The sequence below is a fragment of the Schistocerca americana genome, chromosome 1 (assembly GCF_021461395.2).
Source record: "Schistocerca americana isolate TAMUIC-IGC-003095 chromosome 1, iqSchAmer2.1, whole genome shotgun sequence".
Classification (NCBI taxonomy): Eukaryota; Metazoa; Arthropoda; class Insecta; order Orthoptera; family Acrididae; genus Schistocerca; species Schistocerca americana.
In genome coordinates, this window is record NC_060119.1 from 149,706,783 (window position 1) to 149,727,485 (window position 20,703).

Consider the following 20,703-nt stretch of genomic DNA (forward strand, 5'->3'; position numbering starts at 1 on the left):
TGCGTTTAAACTTGGAGTGGAGCTCTCTTTGCTTTCGCAGTAGTTTCCTAACTAAGAGCTTGTAGGAAGTTGGAAAGACAACTGAAATAGTAACTACAAACCACAGAGGTAATAAATCTGTTACTTTTAGTGCAAAACATTGGAAGTGGATGGAGCGGCAGCAATTTGAAACAAAAGTGGTAAGTGGTACAAAGATACCCCAAAAGTAAAAAGTTACCCTGACTGACTGTAACCCTGGAATCTTCGGAGGAATTTCAACCAAACTATTTCATTACCTGTAAAAATGATATTATTAGTATAGACAAGCAGTCACCATATTATATATATGTATGGGAGTTTTATCAGAACAGTAACGTATTTCTTTATCCAAATAAACTAGCTCTAACAACGAAAGGAAAGACTTTGTGTATCCATTGATGTATGACAGTACACCACCACACAGCACTATTTTGACGCATATTTAACACTTAGTTTCTTGACAAAAAGTAATTCAAGTCGACATAAATTACTACTGTCACTGAAGCAGAAAAATGTAGGAAAATTGAACATCTTACAGAGTGAAAGACGAGTGTCATATTGCTTCTAGTTTATTACTCTTGACTTCTTCAATTATTGCTATTTGATGCTGTTAATACCTTTACACCTGCTTGGAGCGTAAACAATGCTAATTCAACAATAGATTAGTTTCATATCCAAACTTATTATCCTTCCACAGTTTCGTCCTTTTTTCGAATCTTGGTACTGTTCCAGTAACAATTACGAAGCCCGTCGAGTCGTCCACGGATCTCACAGTAGAAAGCTGTAACTGACACGTCACGCCTTCAGTAATTTACAAAGCATACAGTCACCAATGGTAAGGAGTGATTCGTTGTAATGTCCTTGGCTCTCCGTCTTTTATTTCTTCTTCGAGTTACATATAACAGAGAATATTCTTTTCATATCTCGTCTAGACAAAAAACTAGTCTTACATGTTGCTTATAGAAGCTTAATAACTTCTGCTTATGACCATCTTCTGAAAAACCAGCCAAAGTGTGACATCGTGAGCTAAAACACAGATCCAGGAGGCCGTAATATGATGTCGTAAACCTGCAACACAAGAAAATGTGTAACAAATTCAGCTCCTAAGTGACAAAGGCAATATAAACACTGTATTTTGGCAGAAAAAGAGTGGCACATCGAGATGGTATCGCAATCGTATGAGTCCAGATTTGGTAGTTAAATAAGGCACAGGACGATTCCTGGCCCTGCAAGTATTGCAGACGAGACGTTTTCGGTTGCTCCTCGTAAATCTAGATCCCGCCCACCAAACACCTTACCATTGTGACATTTCTAACTATATTTCATTACGAGTTGACGAGCATAATGGTACACTCGCTAGGCTGTGTCTGTTTTCACGTAGTGAGCGAGCATCACCTAGTTACAATGCTGGATGCAGTGCTAACATAATCTGCATGCTGGAATTCACAATGGGGATCCAACAACGTTACGAATAATATGAAAGATGGCAATGGTTAAAGGCAATAAACAAAAAGAAACCCTCAGAGAAAATTTATTTTGGTAAATGGAACGAAAAGATTAGATCAGGCCCGATTCCTGTACTGTAAGAACCGACCTACCAGTACTCCTAAAGAAAGTAGAGGAGCATAGAATGGGCAGTGGCCCCCGCTACTTACGACTACAATATCCTAATAATAGTAGCAAATGTTAAGGAATTCAGCTGCTGGGAAATGGTAACACAGTTATGTTCATGATTTTTCCAATTAGCAACAATGTGACAAACTGATAATTGGACGAGGAAATTACTGAAAGCGTTTCGATGTTGCGAAGAAACCTAAATCACTTAATAAAGTCTTTCTGTCGAGACTCTACACCAGTTAGGCTCCTGTCGGAGTAAGCTGATGAAATACAGTCCTTCTTAGCAATCCTTATACAATCGCTCGCCAAATGAAAGCCCGTACCTAATGACTGAAAAGTTGTACGGGTCACATCAATGTTCAAGAAAGGAAACAGCAGTAACCTCCTGAAATACAGACCCATATTTCTGACAATAATTAGCAATAGGAATCTGGAACGTATACTGTATTCGAATACTATGGAATAGCTTGAAGAAAACGATCTATTGACAAGTAAGAAGACTGATTCAGAAAATATCGCTAGTGTGCAACACAAGTAACTCCTTATTTTCGTGAAGTCATGACTTCACCGACGCGTTGCGGAAGTATCTTTTTATGTACATTCAGTCATCAAGTTTTTCATCCAGACGTAAAAAAAACTGTAGGCTAGCATCTACGTATGGGGAAACGACCGTCGTTAAAAGGAAAGAGTTATCTGAACTTGCATGGAAAGATGTAGTTGCTCATTTTTCCCATTTCCCACTCGAGACTGGAGCCGTCGAGAGATAGTCTGCGAGCGGTTCCATGAATTTCTGTCAATTGTAGAGCAGTTCTGTAGTTACAGAGATAATGTATGACTAAGCCCTTAACACCCATCGGTGCCACAAATTTTCTTTTCTTTTGCCATCAATCTTCTGCCTAGTTTGATGTGACCTTCAACAAATTCCTCTGTTGGTCCTACATTTTCATCTCAGAGCAGCAATGGATGTACCCCAATCTCTGTTTTCCTCTACAGTTTTTACTCTCTACAGCTGGTCCAACTCGTACCATGGAAGTCATACCCTGTTTCCTTACCAGATGTTCTATCTTTCTGTCCCTTTCTGTCAGTAACTTACATAAGGTCCTTTCCTCACCGATTCTGCAGAGAACCTTCTTATTTATTGCCTTATCAGTCCACGTAATTTTCAACATTGTTCTGTAGCACCATACCTCAAAGACTTCGAATCTCATCTGTTGTGGTTTACCAACAGCCCATGTCTCACTACCAAATGCTGTGCTCCAAACGCACATTCTCATAAATTTCTTCCTCAAGTTGAGGCCTATGTTTGATACCAGCAGACTCCTCTTGGCCGGCATGTCATTTTCGCCAGAGCTAGTCTGCTTTTTACGTCCTCCTTGCTTCGTCCGCCATAGGTTATTTTGCTGCCTACGTAGCAGAAATCCTTAATTTCCTCTACTTAGTGATCCCCAGTATTAACGTTACATTTCTCGTACTTCTCATTTCCGCTATTTATTGTTACTTTCGACTTTCTTCGATTTACTCTCAATCCACATTCTGTACATATTGTACAGTTCATTCAGTTCAACACACCCTGCAATCCTTCAGTTTCACTGAGGATAGCGATTTCATCGGGGAATCTTATCACTGATGTTTCACGCTGAATTTTAATCCCACTTTTTAACTTTTCTTTTTTTATCCTCATTGCTTCTTCGATGTATAGATTCAACAGTAAGAATGAAAGGCGCAGATAGATTCTTACACCTTTTTTAATCCGAGCTTTTCGTTCTTGGTCTTCCAATCTTATTGTTATTTCTTGGGGCTCGTACATATTGTACTCCACCCGAGTTTCCTTGCAGTTTATCCCCATTTTTCTCTGAATTTCGAACATACTGCACCATTTTACATTGACGAACGCTTTTTTGAGTTTGGAAAATCCTATGAGCGTGTCTTGCTTTTTCTTGAGTGTTGTTTGCATCAACCGCAACGACAGAACTGCCTCTGTGATGCGTTTACCTTTCCTAAAGCCATACTGATAGTCGTCTAACACATCAATTTTCTTTTCCTTCTCCTGCAAATTATTCTTGTCACCACCTTGGATGCATGGGCTGTTAAGCTGATTGTGTGTAATTCTTGCACTTCTCAGTTCTTGCTATCTTCGGAATTCTGTGGATAATGTTATTCCGTCAGTTTGATGGTACGTCGCCAGTCTCATATATTCTACACACCAACGTGAGTAGTCGTTTTGTTACCACTTCCACCAGTGATTTTAGAAACTCCGACGGAATGTTACCTATGCCTCCTACCTGATTTGATCTTAAGTCTTTCCAAGTTCTTTTAAATTCTAACACTTGGTGCCCTATTTCTTCCCTGTCGACTGTTTCTTCCTCTCACATCTTCAGACAAGTATTTCCCCTCGTAGAGGCCTTCAGTGTACACTTTCCACCTACCCGCTGCGTCCTATGCATTTAGGAATTACCTAAGAACTCTAAATGTTACCACCCTTGCTTTTAATTTCACAGAACGTTATTTTGACTTTCCTATATGCTGAGTCTGTCCTCGTACCTACGGTTTTCCTTCCAGCTTCTGTTCTTGCCCTCTTTATAGATGGCCATTCCGCTTCAGCTGTACTGCCTACTGTGTTATTCTTCATCGCAGTGCCTATACCCTTCAGAACTTCAAACGTATCTCTTCATTTCTTAGTAATTTCGTTATCATACTTCCTTGCTTACTGATTTTGCCTGACTAATCTCTTAAGCTTCAGCCTAATCTTTATCATAATTAAATTGTGACCTGAGTCACTGTCTGCTCCTGGGTGCGCCTTACAATCGAATATCTGATTTCAGAATCTCGGCCTGACCATAACGTAATCTAACTTAGACGTTCCATTATCTCCCGGCCGTTTCCAAGTATACCTCCTCCTCTTGTGATACATTCGCTATTACTAGCTGGTATTAACTGGAGAACTCGGTTAGCCGTTCTGCTCTCTCGGCTCCACTAGCAAGCCCTTATTCTCCCGGAATCCTACCCCTACAGCAGCATTCCAGTCCCGCATTACTATTAGATTTTAATCTCCCTAGATACCCGTTTAATATTCTCATATAATTTCTCTGTGTCTTCATCTTCGACTTGTGACGTTGACATGTATACTTGAACTATTGTTATCTGTGTTGGTTTGCTGTCGATTCTGATGAGAACAACCCTGTCATTGAGCTGTTCACAGTAACCCACTCTCTGCACTACCTTCCTATTCATAACGGATTGTACTTACGTTATACTATTTTCCGCATGTGTTGTTGTTAGCTAATACTCGTCTGACGGGAAATCCTTGTCTCCCTTCCATTTCACTTCACTGATCCCCATTATATCTAGATTGAGCCTTAGCATTTCTCTTTTGAGAATTTCTAGCTTGCTTACCACGTTCACTCTTCTGATATTCCAAGCTTCGTCTCGTAGGACGCTATCCTTTCGTTGGTTATTCAGTCTTTTCCTCACGGTCACCTCCACCCTGGCATTTGCTCCCGCAGATCTTAATGGGTGACTATTTCGGAATCTTTTCCTACTGGAGAGATCATCGTCATACTTTCTCAATTACAGGCCACATATGTTGTGGATATAAAGTGGTTTCCATTGAGAAGCTCCGTTTCAATTGTCCTCCTCTCCCGAAAGAGGATATTGTCACAAGAGGTCAATCAGATGCTTACAGAAGGCCGTCCTCGTCACTATACGTTTCTGGTCCCTAAGGGGCAAGGAAAGGGTTACAGGCCAGTAGTCGATTGCAGTGCAGTTAATGAAAACTTGATTCTGGAATCTGTGTCGCTTCTCGACTTGCACAATTTTTCTGGGGCTTGTTAGTTCACGGTACTCGTTCTTAACCAAGCGTATTACCAGATACCGTTGACCGAGGATGCTAAGCATGTTACTGCATTTTGCATCGATTGGAATCTGAATGAGTTCAGTCGGGTTCCATTTGGCTTCTCTATCAGGGCCGCTGAGCTGCCTCGGTTGTTGGACCATGTTCTGGGTGACCTTAAGTTCAGCTGTGTCTATAGCTAGGCCTACCTTAATTATGATCTTGTGTACAGCCGTTCATTTGACAAACATTTATGTCATCTCGAAGCACTGTTGTTACAGCTTTGGGTAGCCGTATTAATCTTTACGACATCTAAGGTTACATTGGCTAGGCGACAAAGTTCTTTCTTGGGTGATCTCGTGTCGAGCGATCGGTTTAGAATTGATAAGGATTGTACCTCGCCCTTACGACGCTTTCTTCACCCCAAGGAATAAGAAAAGGTAACTACACTCCTAGAAATGGAAAAAAGAACACATTGACACCGGTGTGTCAGACCCACCATACTTGCTCCGGACACTGCGAGAGGGCTGTACAAGCAATGATCACACGCACGGCACAGCGGACACACCAGGAACCGCGGTGTTGGCCGTCGAATGGCGCTAGCTGCGCAGCATTTGTGCACCGCCGCCGTCAGTGTCAGCCAGTTTGCCGTGGCATACGGAGCTCCATCGCAGTCTTTAACACTGGTAGCATGCCGCGACAGCGTGGACGTGAACCGTATGTGCAGTTGACGGACTTTAAGCGAGGGCGTATAGTGGGCATGCGGGAGGCCGGGTGGACGTACCGCCGAATTGCTCAACACGTGGGGCGTGAGGTCTCCACAGTACATCGATGTTGTCGCCAGTGGTCGGCGGAAGGTGCACGTGCCCGTCGGCCTGGGACCGGACCGCAGCGACGCACGGATGCACGCCAAGACCGTAGGATCCTACGCAGTGCCGTAGGGGACCGCACCGCCACTTCCCAGCAAATTAGGGACACTGTTGCTCCTGGGGTATCGGTGAGGACCATTCGCAACCGTCTCCATGAAGCTGGGCTACGGTCCCGCACACCGTTAGGCCGTCTTCCACTCACGCCCCACATCGTGCAGCCCGCCTCCAGTGGTGTCGCGACAGGCGTGAATGGAGGGACGAATGGAGACGTGTCGTCTTCAGCGATGAGAGTCGCTTCTGCCTTGGTGCCAATGATGGTCGTATGCGTGTTTGGCGCCGTGCAGGTGAGCGCCGCAATCAGGACTGCATACGACCGAGGCACACAGGGCCAACACCCGGCATCATGGTGTGGGAAGCGATCTCCTACACTGGCCGTACACCACTGGTGATCGTCGAGGTGACACTGAATAGTGCACGGTACATCCAAACCGTCATCGAACCCATCGTTCTACCATTCCTAGACCGGCAAGGGAACTTGCTGTTCCAACAGGACAATGCACGTCCGCATGTATCCCGTGCCACCCAACGTGCTCTAGAAGGTGTAAGTCAACTACCCTGGCCAGCAAGATCTCCGGATCTGTCCCCCATTGAGCATGTTTGGGACTGGATGAAGCGTCGTCTCACGCGGTCTGCACGTCCAGCACGAACGCTGGTCCAACTGAGGCGCCAGGTGGAAATGGCATGGCAAGCCGTTCCACAGGACTACATCCAGCATCTCTACGATCGTCTCCATGGGAGAATAGCAGCCTGCATTGCTGCGAAAGGTGGATATACACTGTACTAGTGCTGACATTGTGCATGCTCTGTTGCCTGTGTCTATGTGCCTGTGGTTCTGTCAGTGTGATCATGTGATGTATCTGACCCCAGGAAGGTGTCAATAAAGTTTCCCCTTCCTGGGACAATGAATTCACGGTGTTCTTATTTCAATTTCCAGGAGTGTAGATTTATCGGCATGGACAGTTATTTTAGGAACTTCGTTCCTAATTTTGCTCAGCTCTCTGCCTCTCTTAATAATTTTCGTAAAAAGGGAATCTCTTTTGTTTGGGGGAGGGCCAACAAGCTGCTTTTGAGGCTATTAAAACTACCTTGATTGGTCTTGCAATCTTGATCACACCGGACTTTGAGAAAGGCTTCGTTGTTCAGACTGACGCGTCTGAAGATGGCATCACAGGCGCGCTCTTGCAGGAATGTTTCGGGGAAAGGCGTCCCATCGCTTAAACCTCGAGTCTAACTGGCTCTGAGTTAAAGTATTCCGTTTGCCAGTGTGAGGCCTTTGCCGTTCTCTTCCACCCCGAGACATTTAAACTTTATCTTGAGAACAAGGAGTTTGGTTTGGAGGGGGACAACCCAGTCTTAAGCTGGGCCTTAGCGCGACCTAGAAAGACCGGTAGGATCGTCAGATGGACGGTACTGATATCGTCATTCCGCTTCAGAGTTCGGAGGATTAAGGGGTCTGCCGGCCGCGGTGACCGTGCGGTTCTAGGCGCTTCAGTCCGGAACTGCTACGGTCGCAGTTTCGAATCCTGCCATGGGCATGGATGCTTGTGATGTTCTTAGGTTAGTTAGGCTTAAGTAGTTCTAAGTTCTAGGGGACTGATGACCTAAGATGTTAAGTCCCATAGTGCTCAGAGCCATTTGAACCATTTTTGATTAAGGGGTCTGACAATCAGGTGGCCGACGCACTTAGTCATAAGCATAAAAAGCTCTCGGTTTACTTGCCGCGTCAAATTTGGATAAAATCCCCAGCTTTCGCTGACTACCTCTGTCATCTTCGTCAGGGGCAAAACTGACTGTCGTGGCCTGTTTTTTTTCTTTATTTTTTTTGGCCACAGAGAAACACAAATATGCAATGAAGACAATTGGAGAAAAAAGATGGTGGACATGTAAACGGAGACTAACACTTTTTAAAATACAAGGTGCCGTTCACAGGCGTAAAGATAAAATTGTTCAGACACTTGGACACAGACAGAAACAAAAATTGTCACACATGAACGTAGGTGCTCAAAACGAATAACACTGAACCACTTAAGCACAAAACGACGGCACACACAGAACACGAGGTGTTGATCTCCGTCGCGTGAATGTTCACTAACCGTGTACGAGTCCGGGGGCCTGCCAAGAGAGGGGAGGGGGGGTGGGAGAGGGAGAGGGGAGAGCAGATGCCTTGCGCAGAGGAGACAGGAGGAAGGGAGGAAGGGGGAGGGGAAGCCCGGGGAAGAGGGGGGAGGGAGGGGACGGGGGAAAAGGAAAAGGAAGGGAGGGAGGGTGCCTAAAGGAAAGGACACAGGAAGTGGCAGGGGAGGACGAAAGTTGAGTCGTGGACCGGTGAGGCTTCCACTTTTATAAGCAATGGACGGCTTATCATTGGCTGGAGGACGGCTTATCATTGGCTGGATGAAAACAGCGCGTGCGGAGTTGGCGGCCTCTATGTCCATAGATTTTGTATGCGCGCTTTATCCAGCGTTGCTTGCAGCGCCATCCATCGCAAGAGGCGGAGAACTGTGAGGAATGTATGGAGTCGCTCTCTGTGCTCTTTATCAACTGCGCGCTTCCATGCATTGTTGAGTGCACAAGCGGAGTCTCTGTTGAAATTATTTTCACAAAGTCTAATTTCAACTGCTTTCCTGATGGCAAAGTTCCAATACTTCGAAGCATGAGCAAGTATTCTTGTTTCATCGAATAAAATCTTGTGTTTATTTAACAAACTGTGCTCAGCCTCCGCTGATTTTTCAGTATACCTGTATTTCAGGTGACTCTGATGTTCCACACAGCGATCGGCAACAATTCCTATAGACTGGCCCACATAATTTTTCCCACACTCGCAAGGAATTCTGTAACTTCCTGGTACTCTCAGGCCGGGTCGCAACATTTCCTTAAACCTCCTGGTGGCCGGAAGACTGGGCTGATTCCCTGCCGGCTCCGGACTCTACAGAAAAAAATGGTTCAAATGGCTCTGAGCACTATGGGACTCAACTGCTGAGGTCACAAGTCCCCGAGAACTTAGAACTACTTAAACCTAACCAACCTAAGGACATCACACACAGCCATGCCTGAGGCAGGATTCGAACCTGTAACAGTAGCGGTCTCGCGGTTCCAGACTGTAGCGCCTAGAACCGCTCGGCCACTCCGATCGGCGACTCTGCCGATCTTGCTGGTCATTGCACCGCAGAATGGTAGCCGCGCTATGTGTTGGTCCTCTTCATCTGTTCGAACAGCATCATTCCTTGGTTTCTTCGCCAGAGTAGATCTGATATCATGATCAGAGTATCCATTTTTTTTAATACCGTCGTCCGAAATAGCCCTTGCTCTGTGTACCAAGGTATTCAGCACAGCTCTCTTCTGAGCTTGGTGGTGAAAACTATGTGGGTTTGCGTGTAGATATAAATCTGTACGCGTCGGTTTTCTGTACACAGAATTTCCAAGACGTCCATCTGATTTTCGCTCCACCAGCACATCTAAGAAGAGTAACTTTCCATCCATCTCCACCTCCACTGTAAATCTTATGTTCTGGTGTATACCATTCAAATGATAAACAAACTGCTGCAGTGCCTCAGTGCCACGTGGCCAGATTAAAAATGTATCGTCAACATACCTGAAGAAACAGGATGGACGTAAGGGAGGACTGTTCAACGCTCGTTCTTCGAAATCCTCCCTGAAGAAGTTACCTATGGCTGGTGACAGTAGCGAACCCAAGGCTGTTCCGTCAAATGTCTGAGGAAGGCGCCGAGGGAGTAGGACGGTGCCACTCCTCGTCCGTGACTCCTGATTTGGTGTCTTGGCCGAGGTAACGGAGTTTTTCACCTACTTTAAGTCCAAACAAGGCAAAAATCTGCTTTTGGGACTCTTAAGAGAATGGCTGTTTTCGGAGAACAGGTACTCGGTTATCTGTTGAAACAGGGCATAGTAAGTAGGGAGGTCGGGAGATCCATTGATGTTAGAATTTGTTTGACTATGGAGCTTGTTCCTTCCATTTTTTGTCACTTTCATGTTTCCTTGCTTGGGGGACATTTGGAGCTTGACAAGACCATCGTTAAGGTGCGGCAACATGTAGATGGGAGTCATTATATAAGAATATCCTCCGACTAGTGGGGGAGTGCGAACTGTGTAAGATGGGAAAACGCAAACGCAACTCACGCAAGGAACTTTTGCAGTCCAATCAAGAGCAACAACCTGTGGATAAATTGTTTATGGATTACGTGGGGCCTCTTCCTCAGTGTTAATCGTTATGCACTGGTTGTAGTAGGTGCCTTTTTTCCGTTTTGTTCGGCTTGTCCCGTTTCGTTTGGTTTGTCGCTAGTAGTGGGGTTACTGTGCACGTTGTGATCCACATCTAAGAGATCTTTCCCATATTCGGGCCGCAAAACTACCTGGTGAATAACAAGGCAGCGACCTCTGTGTCGAAGGTTTTAAACGTTTTTGCTTTAGTTACGCCATGAAGCATTTCACTACTACCCCCTATTACCCTCAGCCATTTTTCGCCGAAAGGGTGAACAGAAACCTCAAGGCCACTCTCATCAACTAGCATGCCAGGTCTCTGACCAAGTGGGACGGCTCTCTCCCTTGGATTAATTCCGCTTTAAATTCTTAGCACGAAGCGCTGAAGGCAACCGCCGTCACCTTAATGTTTGCCTACCCCCTGTATTTCCCTCTAGGCAACTTGTGGATGTTGTGCTCTTGTTATCTTTTGCCTCAGAATGTAGCTTCCGAGAGCATACACGGAATTAAAATAAGGCTAGGAGAAATATAGAACTTGCTCACCGCTGCCAAAGAGAGGCAGCCGTTTCGTGCTAAAGCTGGGGACAGAGTTTTTGTCCCTAACTTCAGAGCCGGTTGCGACAGGGATGCGTGTATATCTAGGAAGCACACTCGGCATTTTGTGTGGCCTTGTCGAATTCTTAGGATCCTGAGTTCAGTTAACGTTTTGATCTACAGTCTTGCCACAGGTAAAACCTTGAGGGTGCACGTCAGCCAGATCAAGGAAGCGAGGTAGGGCTCCTTGTCGTCCCTTACGCGCCATGTTATTGGAATAAAAAGGGAGAGGGGTTTCTGGGTTTAGTTGAGAGTGTCGGATCGTATCGATTAAGGTCTCAACATCCAATCTCTGGTTCATTTTCCCTCTGGTCGCGGGGCGGCGCTCTTGCGCTGCCTCTTCCAGTTTAAAAGATTTGCGAGGCAAGGGAGTGCGGAACGGACAGTCACCAGGAGCGAGGAGGACGGAAGTCGGCTGGAGAAAACGTGTGTTGTCACGCGACGGTGGTCTCTGTCTTGACCGATTCGCTCTGAGGGAACCGTACAAGTGGGAACGATTTTGAATATCATTAGCTGATTCCGGAGCGCTGAAAGGGCACCTCTTTAGTGTTGTCGAGCCGTGTTGTGTGATCAAGTTTGGCGACGTTAGCAGTCTCTGTTGTTACTGCCCTGTCGTATGTGTTTCTTCCCTGATTTGCGAATTTTGGTTTTCATGGAAACTTGATTCCGCTGATAGTGTGGTCTCTCTCGCTTATAGAAACTGTTTGAGCCTGTCCACCTCGGTGTTCGGTGAGCGCCCTGTGTTGTTTTTCTGAAAAGTAACTTAGTTGTGATCCCCGGGTGTGTCGATTGTGTTTCGCCATGGCGAACGTTTACCATTTATAGTGCTTCTCCTTGCCAAATGATCCTTAACATTATCACTCCTACCGTCTGTGCAAGCGGGGGAATGTGACGGTGGTCGCGGATGCTACTGGTGCTGTCATGAACATAAATGATTGACGTGGTTTTTAAATTATGTTTTACGAGGGCTGTTCAATAAGTAATGCAACACATTTTTTTTCTGAAACAGGGGTTGTTTTATTCAGCATTGAAATACACCAGGTTATTCCCCAATCTTTTAGCTACACAACACTATTTTTCAACGTAATCTCCATTCAATGCTACGGCCTTACGCCACCTTGAAATGAGGGGCTGTATGCCTGCACGGTACCATTCCACTGGTCGATGTCGGAGCCAACGTCGTACTGCATCAATAACTTCTTCATCATTCGCGTAGTGCCTCCCACGGATTGCGTCCTTCATTGGGCCAAACATATGGAAATCCGACGGTGCGAGATCGGGGCTGTAGGGTGCATGAGGAAGAACAGTCCACTGAAGTTTTGTGAGCTCCTCTCGGGTACGAAGACTTGTGTGAGGTCTTGCGTTGTCATGAAGAAGGAGAAGTTCGTTCAGATTTTTGTGCCTACGAACACGCTGAAGTCGTTTCTTCAATTTCTGAAGAGTAGCACAATACACTTCAGAGTTGATCGTTTGACCATGGGGAAGGACATCGAACAGAATAACCCCTTCAGCGTCCCAGAAGACTGTAACCATGACTTTACCGGCTGAGGGTATGGCTTTAAACTTTTCCTTGGTAGGGGAGTGGGTGTGGCGCCACTCCATTGGTTGCCGTTTTGTTTCAGGTTCGAAGTGATGAACCCATGTTTCATCGCCTGTAACAATCTTTGACAAGAAATTGTCACCCTCAGCCACCTGACGAGCAAGCAATTCCGCACAGATGGTTCTCCTTTGCTCTTTATGGTGTTCAGTTAGACAACGAGGGACCCAGCGGGAACAAACCTTTGAATATCCCAACTGGTGAACAATTGTGACAGCACTACCAACAGAGATGTCAAGTTGAGCACTGAGTTGTTTGATGGTGATCCGTCGATCATCTCGAACGAGTGTGTTCGCACGCTCCGCCATTGCAGGAGTCACAGCTGTGCACGGCCGCTCGCACGTGGGAGATCAGACAGTCTTGCTTGACCTTGCGGCGATGATGACACACGCTTTGCCCAACGACTCACCGTGCTTTTGTCCACTGCCAGATCACCGTAGACATTCTGCAAGCGCCTATGAATATCTGAGATGCCCTTGTTTTCCGCCAAAAGAACTCGATCACTGCCCGTTGTTTGCAACGCACATCCGTTACAGACACCATTTTAACAGCTCCGTACAGCGCTGTCACCTGTCGGAAGTCAATGAAACTAAACGAGACGAAGCGGGAATGTTTGAAAATATTCCACAAGAAATTTCCGGTTTTTTCAACCAAAATTAGCCGAGAAAAAAAAAGTGTTGCATTACTTATTGAACTGCCCTCGTAGATTCTGATCTGGCCAGATCTATTAGTATACTGGGCGTGCTACCGGAAGGTTGTGAAATTTTCTTTGTTGGCTCCATTGCTTGCTGTAAGGCGAGATTTCTTACCTGGTTCTTGGCGGTTGATTGGATATGCTGGCCATCTTGTACTAGTATCTGACCGTAATATTATTAATGGACCAGAATTTCAACCCACTAGGGAAGGACGAAATTTTTATTTAAGATCTACTTAAACTATTTTTGTAGCCTGGTTATATTGATATACTTATCGTTGGCCCTCGTCAGTATTTAAATTGTACTGTTGCAGAAATTCTTAATTTATTCTGTTAATTGCCGTTAGCCAGCTGTTGTTGTAAATTATTGTGGATTGCTTGTTCAGGCAGTTATTTGCTGAAAGGGTGATTTCGTAATAATTGACCGGTTAGTGTTTCTAGCCATCTTCTTGACGCATAAAGGTTACTTTAGGAGCGCCACGCTGTTGCATGATGGTTCAGCTACTGTTGCTGCAGTCTATGAATACAACTGGCCCTGCCTATGAGCTCACGGGCCGGCATTTGGCATTCGCTCTTGCCGTTACCTTTTGTGAAGCATTTGGCATTCGCTCTTGCCGTTACCTTTTGTGAAGCATTTGGCATTCGCTCTTGCCGTTACCTTTTGTAAAGCTGCTCTACGGCACGGCGACTGCTACTTAAGTCAAGTCTTGTCTTCACTGGTTTGCGTGTGCCTAAATCATTTGAGAGTTCGCGTATTTTTGTCTTTGGGCTTGAATCCCTTGTGATGACGTTTCCTCTCTGTATCAAGTTTTTCTATGTCAGCCGGACCGTTTGCTGCCCCTTATATTTGCTTACATTTCTCAGCTCTCACAAAGGACCGTGTTAAATCTCGGGTCTGTAATTTAAAACCATTGTGTTAGCTTGGGATATCTAAGAAGTCATATTTGTTCAAACATATTGCTATTGTTTTTAAATTGGTTAACCCATTGTGCTCCTTTGAATTTAAAGCATTGCGCTGTTGATTTAAGAACTACTGATTTCTGAAAGATTATTCAATTGTGTTTTACTACGGTTGGTTTTCTTAAATGTTTAATAAATGTGAAACATTTGGCAAATAATGAATGATTTCATAATCTGAGGCCTAGTCCTTCCATGAATTTCTGTCAACCTGGCTGGCTGGAGTTCAAAAATGTTTTGAAAAGTTGCGACACAGGAGAATGCTGAAGATTTACTCGGTAGATCGGATTACAAACGAGAAAGTACTGCAACTTTTCAGTGAAAAAAAGAATTTTATGGCACAATTTGATTAAAGGAAGAGGTCAGTTGATATACTTCCTGAGGCACCAAGGGATCGTCAGGAGCTATCCAAAGACGAAGAGGGCTGAAAAACGCTGAAAAAAAAAAACAACAACTACTACAAATTTTTATTAAAAATGAAATTCCTCCAGCTGTACTTAAGATTTATATTTACTTCGCTACTAGTTTTGACGTTGCGTCAACGCCATTTTCAGGCCCGTACACTCTGATGAAATCACTTGATCGTAGCTCAGTCTAGAAGTCCGCGGTGAGACCAACACGCGCTACTAGTTACTGCCCGCCATCCATGTGGAGCATGTGTTGGTCTCACCGCGGACTCCTGGACTGAGTCACACACAATTTAATTTTTAATAAAAATTATCCCATTTGTGTCCCACCTTCATCCAGTTTAAACATGAATGTACGCTGACTACTACAACTCGTTGGTTGCTAACTCACCTGAACACGTGGGTGCTGGGACAGCATGTACACCACGGCCGCTGCCACGTCCTCTGGTTGCATGTGCGGCATCGCCATGGCTACTTCTTTCGAAAATTTCGTCTGATAGTCCCAAATTTCCGTCATTACTGCTCCCGGAGATAATTGCTGAAAAAGACAAGAATTTTCAGAGGGCCTTAAATGGTATAGTATGAGGCACGTCCAATGGTTCCCCGCGCTTTAAATCTGTTGCACAGGGAACCTTATATATTCACAAATAATTACAGCCACCCACTGCTTGGTTGTCACCCGCTCTCGAACTGATGACAGCATAGAGGTCAACATTAAGAATGTTAAACATCCAAAGACCACTTTACATGCAGGAGAAGACGCCTTTGGGAGAAACGGTATCAAGTATGGAAATCCATTAAATGGCGATACTGAACAAATAAAGTTGTTACCATCACCCCAAAAAATGAAGTTACGTAATTAACTTTTGGTACGTTTGTTCTTAGATACGTGTTTCTGGTTCTGTCGCACAGTGAAATCCCCAGGTCCAATGAAATCCCTGGGTCTGTAAAGCCAGTCTCCAAGCTGAACAGCGAGCAGGCGTGCACCCACTCTGTCTGCCCTGTGACGTCACAAGGAGCAGCCTCAGTCTGTTTCACAAAGTTGTAACGATACTTCTGCAGCCCTCCTATCAAATCAGTGGCGACGCTGTGTGCAGTCACACAAGTGCAATGTTCATTTTCCTCTAAATTCCACTTCATACACATGAGTCGCTCGTGTCGTGACCGGCCCATCATACCACCGAGGTAAGTGAAAGTACTGCTCTGGGAATATAAAGGGCGGTGTTCACACTCGCCCATGGCACCCTGAGATGCCTTGGCCTCACCCTCGACCGTCACCTCACCTGGACCCCTCACCTCCAGACCATCCAGCAGAAAGCCCATTCCCACCTCCACCTTCTGAAACTCCTGTCTGGCTGGACATGGGGATTGCATCCTTCCACCATCCTCCACACCTACAAATCCCTCATCCGTCCTATCCTCTGTTATGCCAGCGTTGCCTGAATCTCCACACTCACCCGCTTTTACACAGCCCTCCAAATCCTTGAACGCCATGTGCTCCACCTTGCCTTCCGTATCCGCCTTCCTTCCCCCACACAGGTCCTGTATGAACTCATCCCCTTCCCCCACATCCTCCTGTTCCTCCAACATCTCCACATCCTTTACATTGTCCACAGGCTTGATCATCCCCACCCTCTGGTTTCCTCCTTCCTCTCCACCCCCCACCTGTTGCTGTGCCTCTATCGCTGTATCCCTCCCTCTCTCCACCTCTGCACCCTCCGTCTCCTTCATCATGGCAATTTACAGCGCCTCCCCCTCCTGGATGACTGGATGATGAACTTCGCCTTGACATATACCCTTCTTTCCAACTATAACCTGGCCTTGTTCTCCCCCTCACCAGGGCCCCTTTTTCCTCTCCCCTCCTTCTCCTAGAGCAGATTTTCCTCCTTCCCTCCTGAGACCCTGCACCCCATCCCTGCCTTGTTCCCTCCCACATACCTCCCTACCTGACCCTCTTCGGCACGCCCCTCCCCACCCATCTACCCACTCTTTTCCCCTCCGCCCCTTCTTCCATTCTCCCTCATCTCCTTGCGCCTGGCAGATCCTTCATTTTGATCATCGTCAGTGTGCCACATCAGTGCTGTGTTTCATGCTGTTTCTCCTGTGCATTGAAAGGTGTGATTTTAATTCTGTGCTGGCCTTGTACCTAGTGTTACTGTCAGTTTATATTATGTGCTATGCCATTCGTCGATACGTTTATGCTCCGGTCATACTGTGCCTTGTGTTCTTTAATTGTCCCAGTGTATGGTTTTTTGTGTGCGTTACTTTTTTACGTTTTTTTATCTCCATTTTACAGTCGCCCCTATTTTGTCTATTGTCTTCCATGATGTTCCCCCCTTTTTTATATCTATGTTCACCATGTATTCTCCTTTGTTATTTTAAAATGTCTTCTAATGTTTGTTCTATGTCTGTCCGCTGAACTGCAATGCATATGCTGCTGCCAGCCTGCCCCTATGGGGAATTCAAATACAATAAAGGAAAAAACCTCGCCCGTGGCGTGACCTTAACAGTGCAGACGGTGGTCCCCGTCGATGCTTTCCCTTGGTCGTCATATTTCTTGTAGCCGATATTTTCTCACTTCATGGCCACTGCATGATCAGGTTGTTATTTCGTAGTACTGTAGTTTATCATCAGAAAGAAGAATGACGAAAAAGTTATTGAATTTGTGTGCCACTATCATGTTTTGTACGATATCTCCAATCCCAAATACATGGACAAACAGCTCAACAATGCACTCTGGAAAAAATTGAATCAGAAATAAAAACAGCTAAGTACTTACGCGTCGCCTGCCGCTGTGGCCGAGCGGTTCTAGGCGCTTCAGTCCAGCACCACGCTGCTGCTACAGTCGCAGGTTCGAATCCTGCCTCGGGCATGGATGTGTGTGATGTCCTTAGGTTAGTTAGGTTTAAGTAGTTCTAAGTCTAGGGAACTGATGGCCTCAGATGTTAAGTCCTATAGTGCTCAGAGCCATTTGAACCATTTTGAACTTACGCGCCTATTTCTGATTTTACTTGAATAAATACAACCGGTTAGGTAAAATTTTATTCGTTCAGACTGTTTGCTATAGTTGTAACATCTTCTTTCCATATGCCCTGACATCAGTTGTCACTGTCTACAAGAGGCAAGTTATGGAGACAGTCTTTGTGTAATTAAAGAATTGTGTTCCAGTGTTCTAAGGAGTCTGAACAGAAAATTGATTCTCATCCAAAGCTACTACGAAGTTAGGAAAAATACCACCCTTACCGATCTTCTACTACATTTGTTGTATCAGACTGGGCATCAATCTGTTACAACCTTGCAGGTTTCTCGTATAATCTTCTGAACCGTACTATGCCCCACACAATACGTAAAGGAAACCGTGTTTAGCGCATCTCCACTGGCCAAATATGTGAAAAGGGTAGACGGTAGGGTCATAACGAACGAAGATTTCGTAGGTAGTATTAGAGGTAATGAATCAGTATCACGCGAAACAGAAGAAAACACCCAACACTATACAACAGAAGCGAATAATGATGAATGTTCATTTCATTTATTTACTTAACAATAAACTATCAAAGTGCTTCTTTTATACAGGGTGAAGAAAAAATGCCACACTTTGCAGTCGGCACGCGGTTCAAGACAAAAGTGTATCTAGCAAAACCTAGTCTCATCAGTAGATTTAATAGAAATGCTGTAACTGTTTGCAGCGTGGCCAATAAGAAGTAGCAATGAACTCTGCACTGTACCGCATGTGTCCCATTAGCTCAGTGACACGCAGCAGTGCCGTGGGAAAAGGATATGCGGATCACCGACGTTCGAGTCGCGCCTGCTATACAATTTTTTTCATTTAAAGTATCCGATTACATCCAATTTACTCCTCCACATTACGGTATCTTGTGTATTTCTTTCTATTACTGTTACCTTTATTTAAAAATTAAGGTATAACATGGATTTCTTACAGACTTAAGTGACCACCGAAGACACAAATACAGCCAACAGAAAATAAATGTCGACATAGTAAAATCGCCTGTATCCAATGAGGTACAACAAACACAAAAGATAGGCTACACTACGTTACACATTATGCTACGCACAAAAATTCCATTCTATATGTCGGATGTCCAGGTTTATTTTCACACAGTCGGTACGACCACGTTTGAGAAACGTTCACTTTAAAGAAGATGTTCAAAGAGACCACGTTGCATTTGCAAGCACTTCACCCCTCGGTGAAACATACTTTGCTGGGCCCTACGCATAACACCTGCATCCACCATTGCCGAAGCGTCATGTACGCGAGCTTTTAGGTCGCGTACATCGATGCCTGGGGTACCATAAATTTGATTCCTTAAGTGTCCCGAACAGTAAAAATCTAGTGTATTATGGTCCGGGAGGGCAGAATATTGGACCTCCACGACCAATCCATTTTCTTGGAAACGCTTCATCTAAATAGTTGCACAAGTTCGTTCCAAAATGTGGAGTCGTACCATCATGCTAAAAGCATAGCTGTCGCCGAACGCCATGTGGAACGTTTTCTAATGGATCAGGCGAAGTATTGGAAAGAGAAGTAAGCTACATAGGCGCACTGAAGTTATTTGGCAAAAACCACGTTCACGGACGACGTGTGTGTTGTATTCCGACCAATAATGGCGGTTGTGAAGGTTGAAAATACTAACGTTATTTATAAAAATTTCGTTGTCATCCACTTGGTACAAAAGCCATTCACAATACTGTACTCCTGGAATGAGGTCTTCCAGATGCTGGTGCTGAGGTAACGTTAACGATGGTGATGCAGTTCTTCATAGTGTAACACTTCAACAGCAAGTCTATGAGATATCTGGAACTGCCTGGCAATATCACAGGTTAAGAAATATCACAGGTAATTCACCAAGGTGACAAATGAACGGTTTCAAGAATAGTGTCCTCTGTTTGTGGAGTGCATCAAGTCATTGGACGACCTTTGGCCATTAATTGTGGACGAAGATTACCGGCTTCCCGATAGCGTTGCTCCAGACGATGAAAACTTCCTCATCGGAGTGGCCCCTTTGAAGGTACCATACAGCATACGCACGACCAGCAGCAGCTTGGTTGTCGGATACATCCAGCACCAGAAACATATCGGCGTATTCATCTTTGTATACTCCGTCGGGGAGCCGGCCTACATGAAGTTGAGAGGAGCAGTTACGGTGGTACGCTGCGCGGTTAGTAGACACATCCATGCAGTCTAATAGATCCCATGTCTTGTGGTAGGCTATTGTCAGCTGCCAAAATGATGTCTCGCTTATAACCGGCGAGAAACAGGGAATGGACTTCTACGAAATGAAAAAGGAACCTGACAATGATTCGAGCGGTTGCTCCATGGTGGATGAGGGTTTGATACTCCAGCAGCTCACTCAATGGGTTACGATGGCTGGTACAGTAGTGGGAGGTGATGCACATTCCTCTGTACATTCCGATGTGCTGCCGATGTGAGTTGCCAGCTTCTCGTTTTCATACACGGGTTTTCAAAACGCACCCGATCTGATTTTGCTACATAAAATTTTGTTTGAATCTGGATGAGGACTCGCATGCGACAAGTGTGGCAATCTGTATACCAACCAACAACAAGCAAACGGCGAGCCGTTCTCTTGACGTGATTACTGTCCTCCAGGTGGCCTTTCATTTTATAAGAAGAACCTCCAACTGATCGACAATAAATTGAATGAATTTTTCTGACATTCTGAAATATGCACAGAAATTTGTTCCATTGTACTTAAGTTCACTGCACAGAGTGCCAAATTCCCCTTCTGTTTCTCTGTTCTCCTCGTCTGATGAACCCAATTCCGTTTTTCCACTTATTTTTCCTCTTCTTCATCCCAAATCACAGCCAT

General features: G+C 45.1%; 1 protein-coding gene across 1 annotated transcript in view; it reads right to left on the reverse strand.

Annotated features, from left to right (window-relative positions):
- Window positions 1-864: 864 nt before the first annotated feature.
- Window positions 865-20,703, reverse strand: part of LOC124625327 (dehydrogenase/reductase SDR family member 11-like) — a 132,039-nt gene continuing 112,200 nt past the window's right edge. Inside the window, exons 5-6 of the mRNA XM_047149161.1 lie at window positions 15,249-15,395; window positions 865-1,086 (exon numbers count right to left, since the gene is read on the reverse strand). Coding sequence (XP_047005117.1) covers window positions 1,045-1,086; window positions 15,249-15,395 — 189 coding nt within the window. The 3' untranslated portion in view covers window positions 865-1,044. The remainder of the gene's footprint in view (window positions 1,087-15,248; window positions 15,396-20,703) is intronic.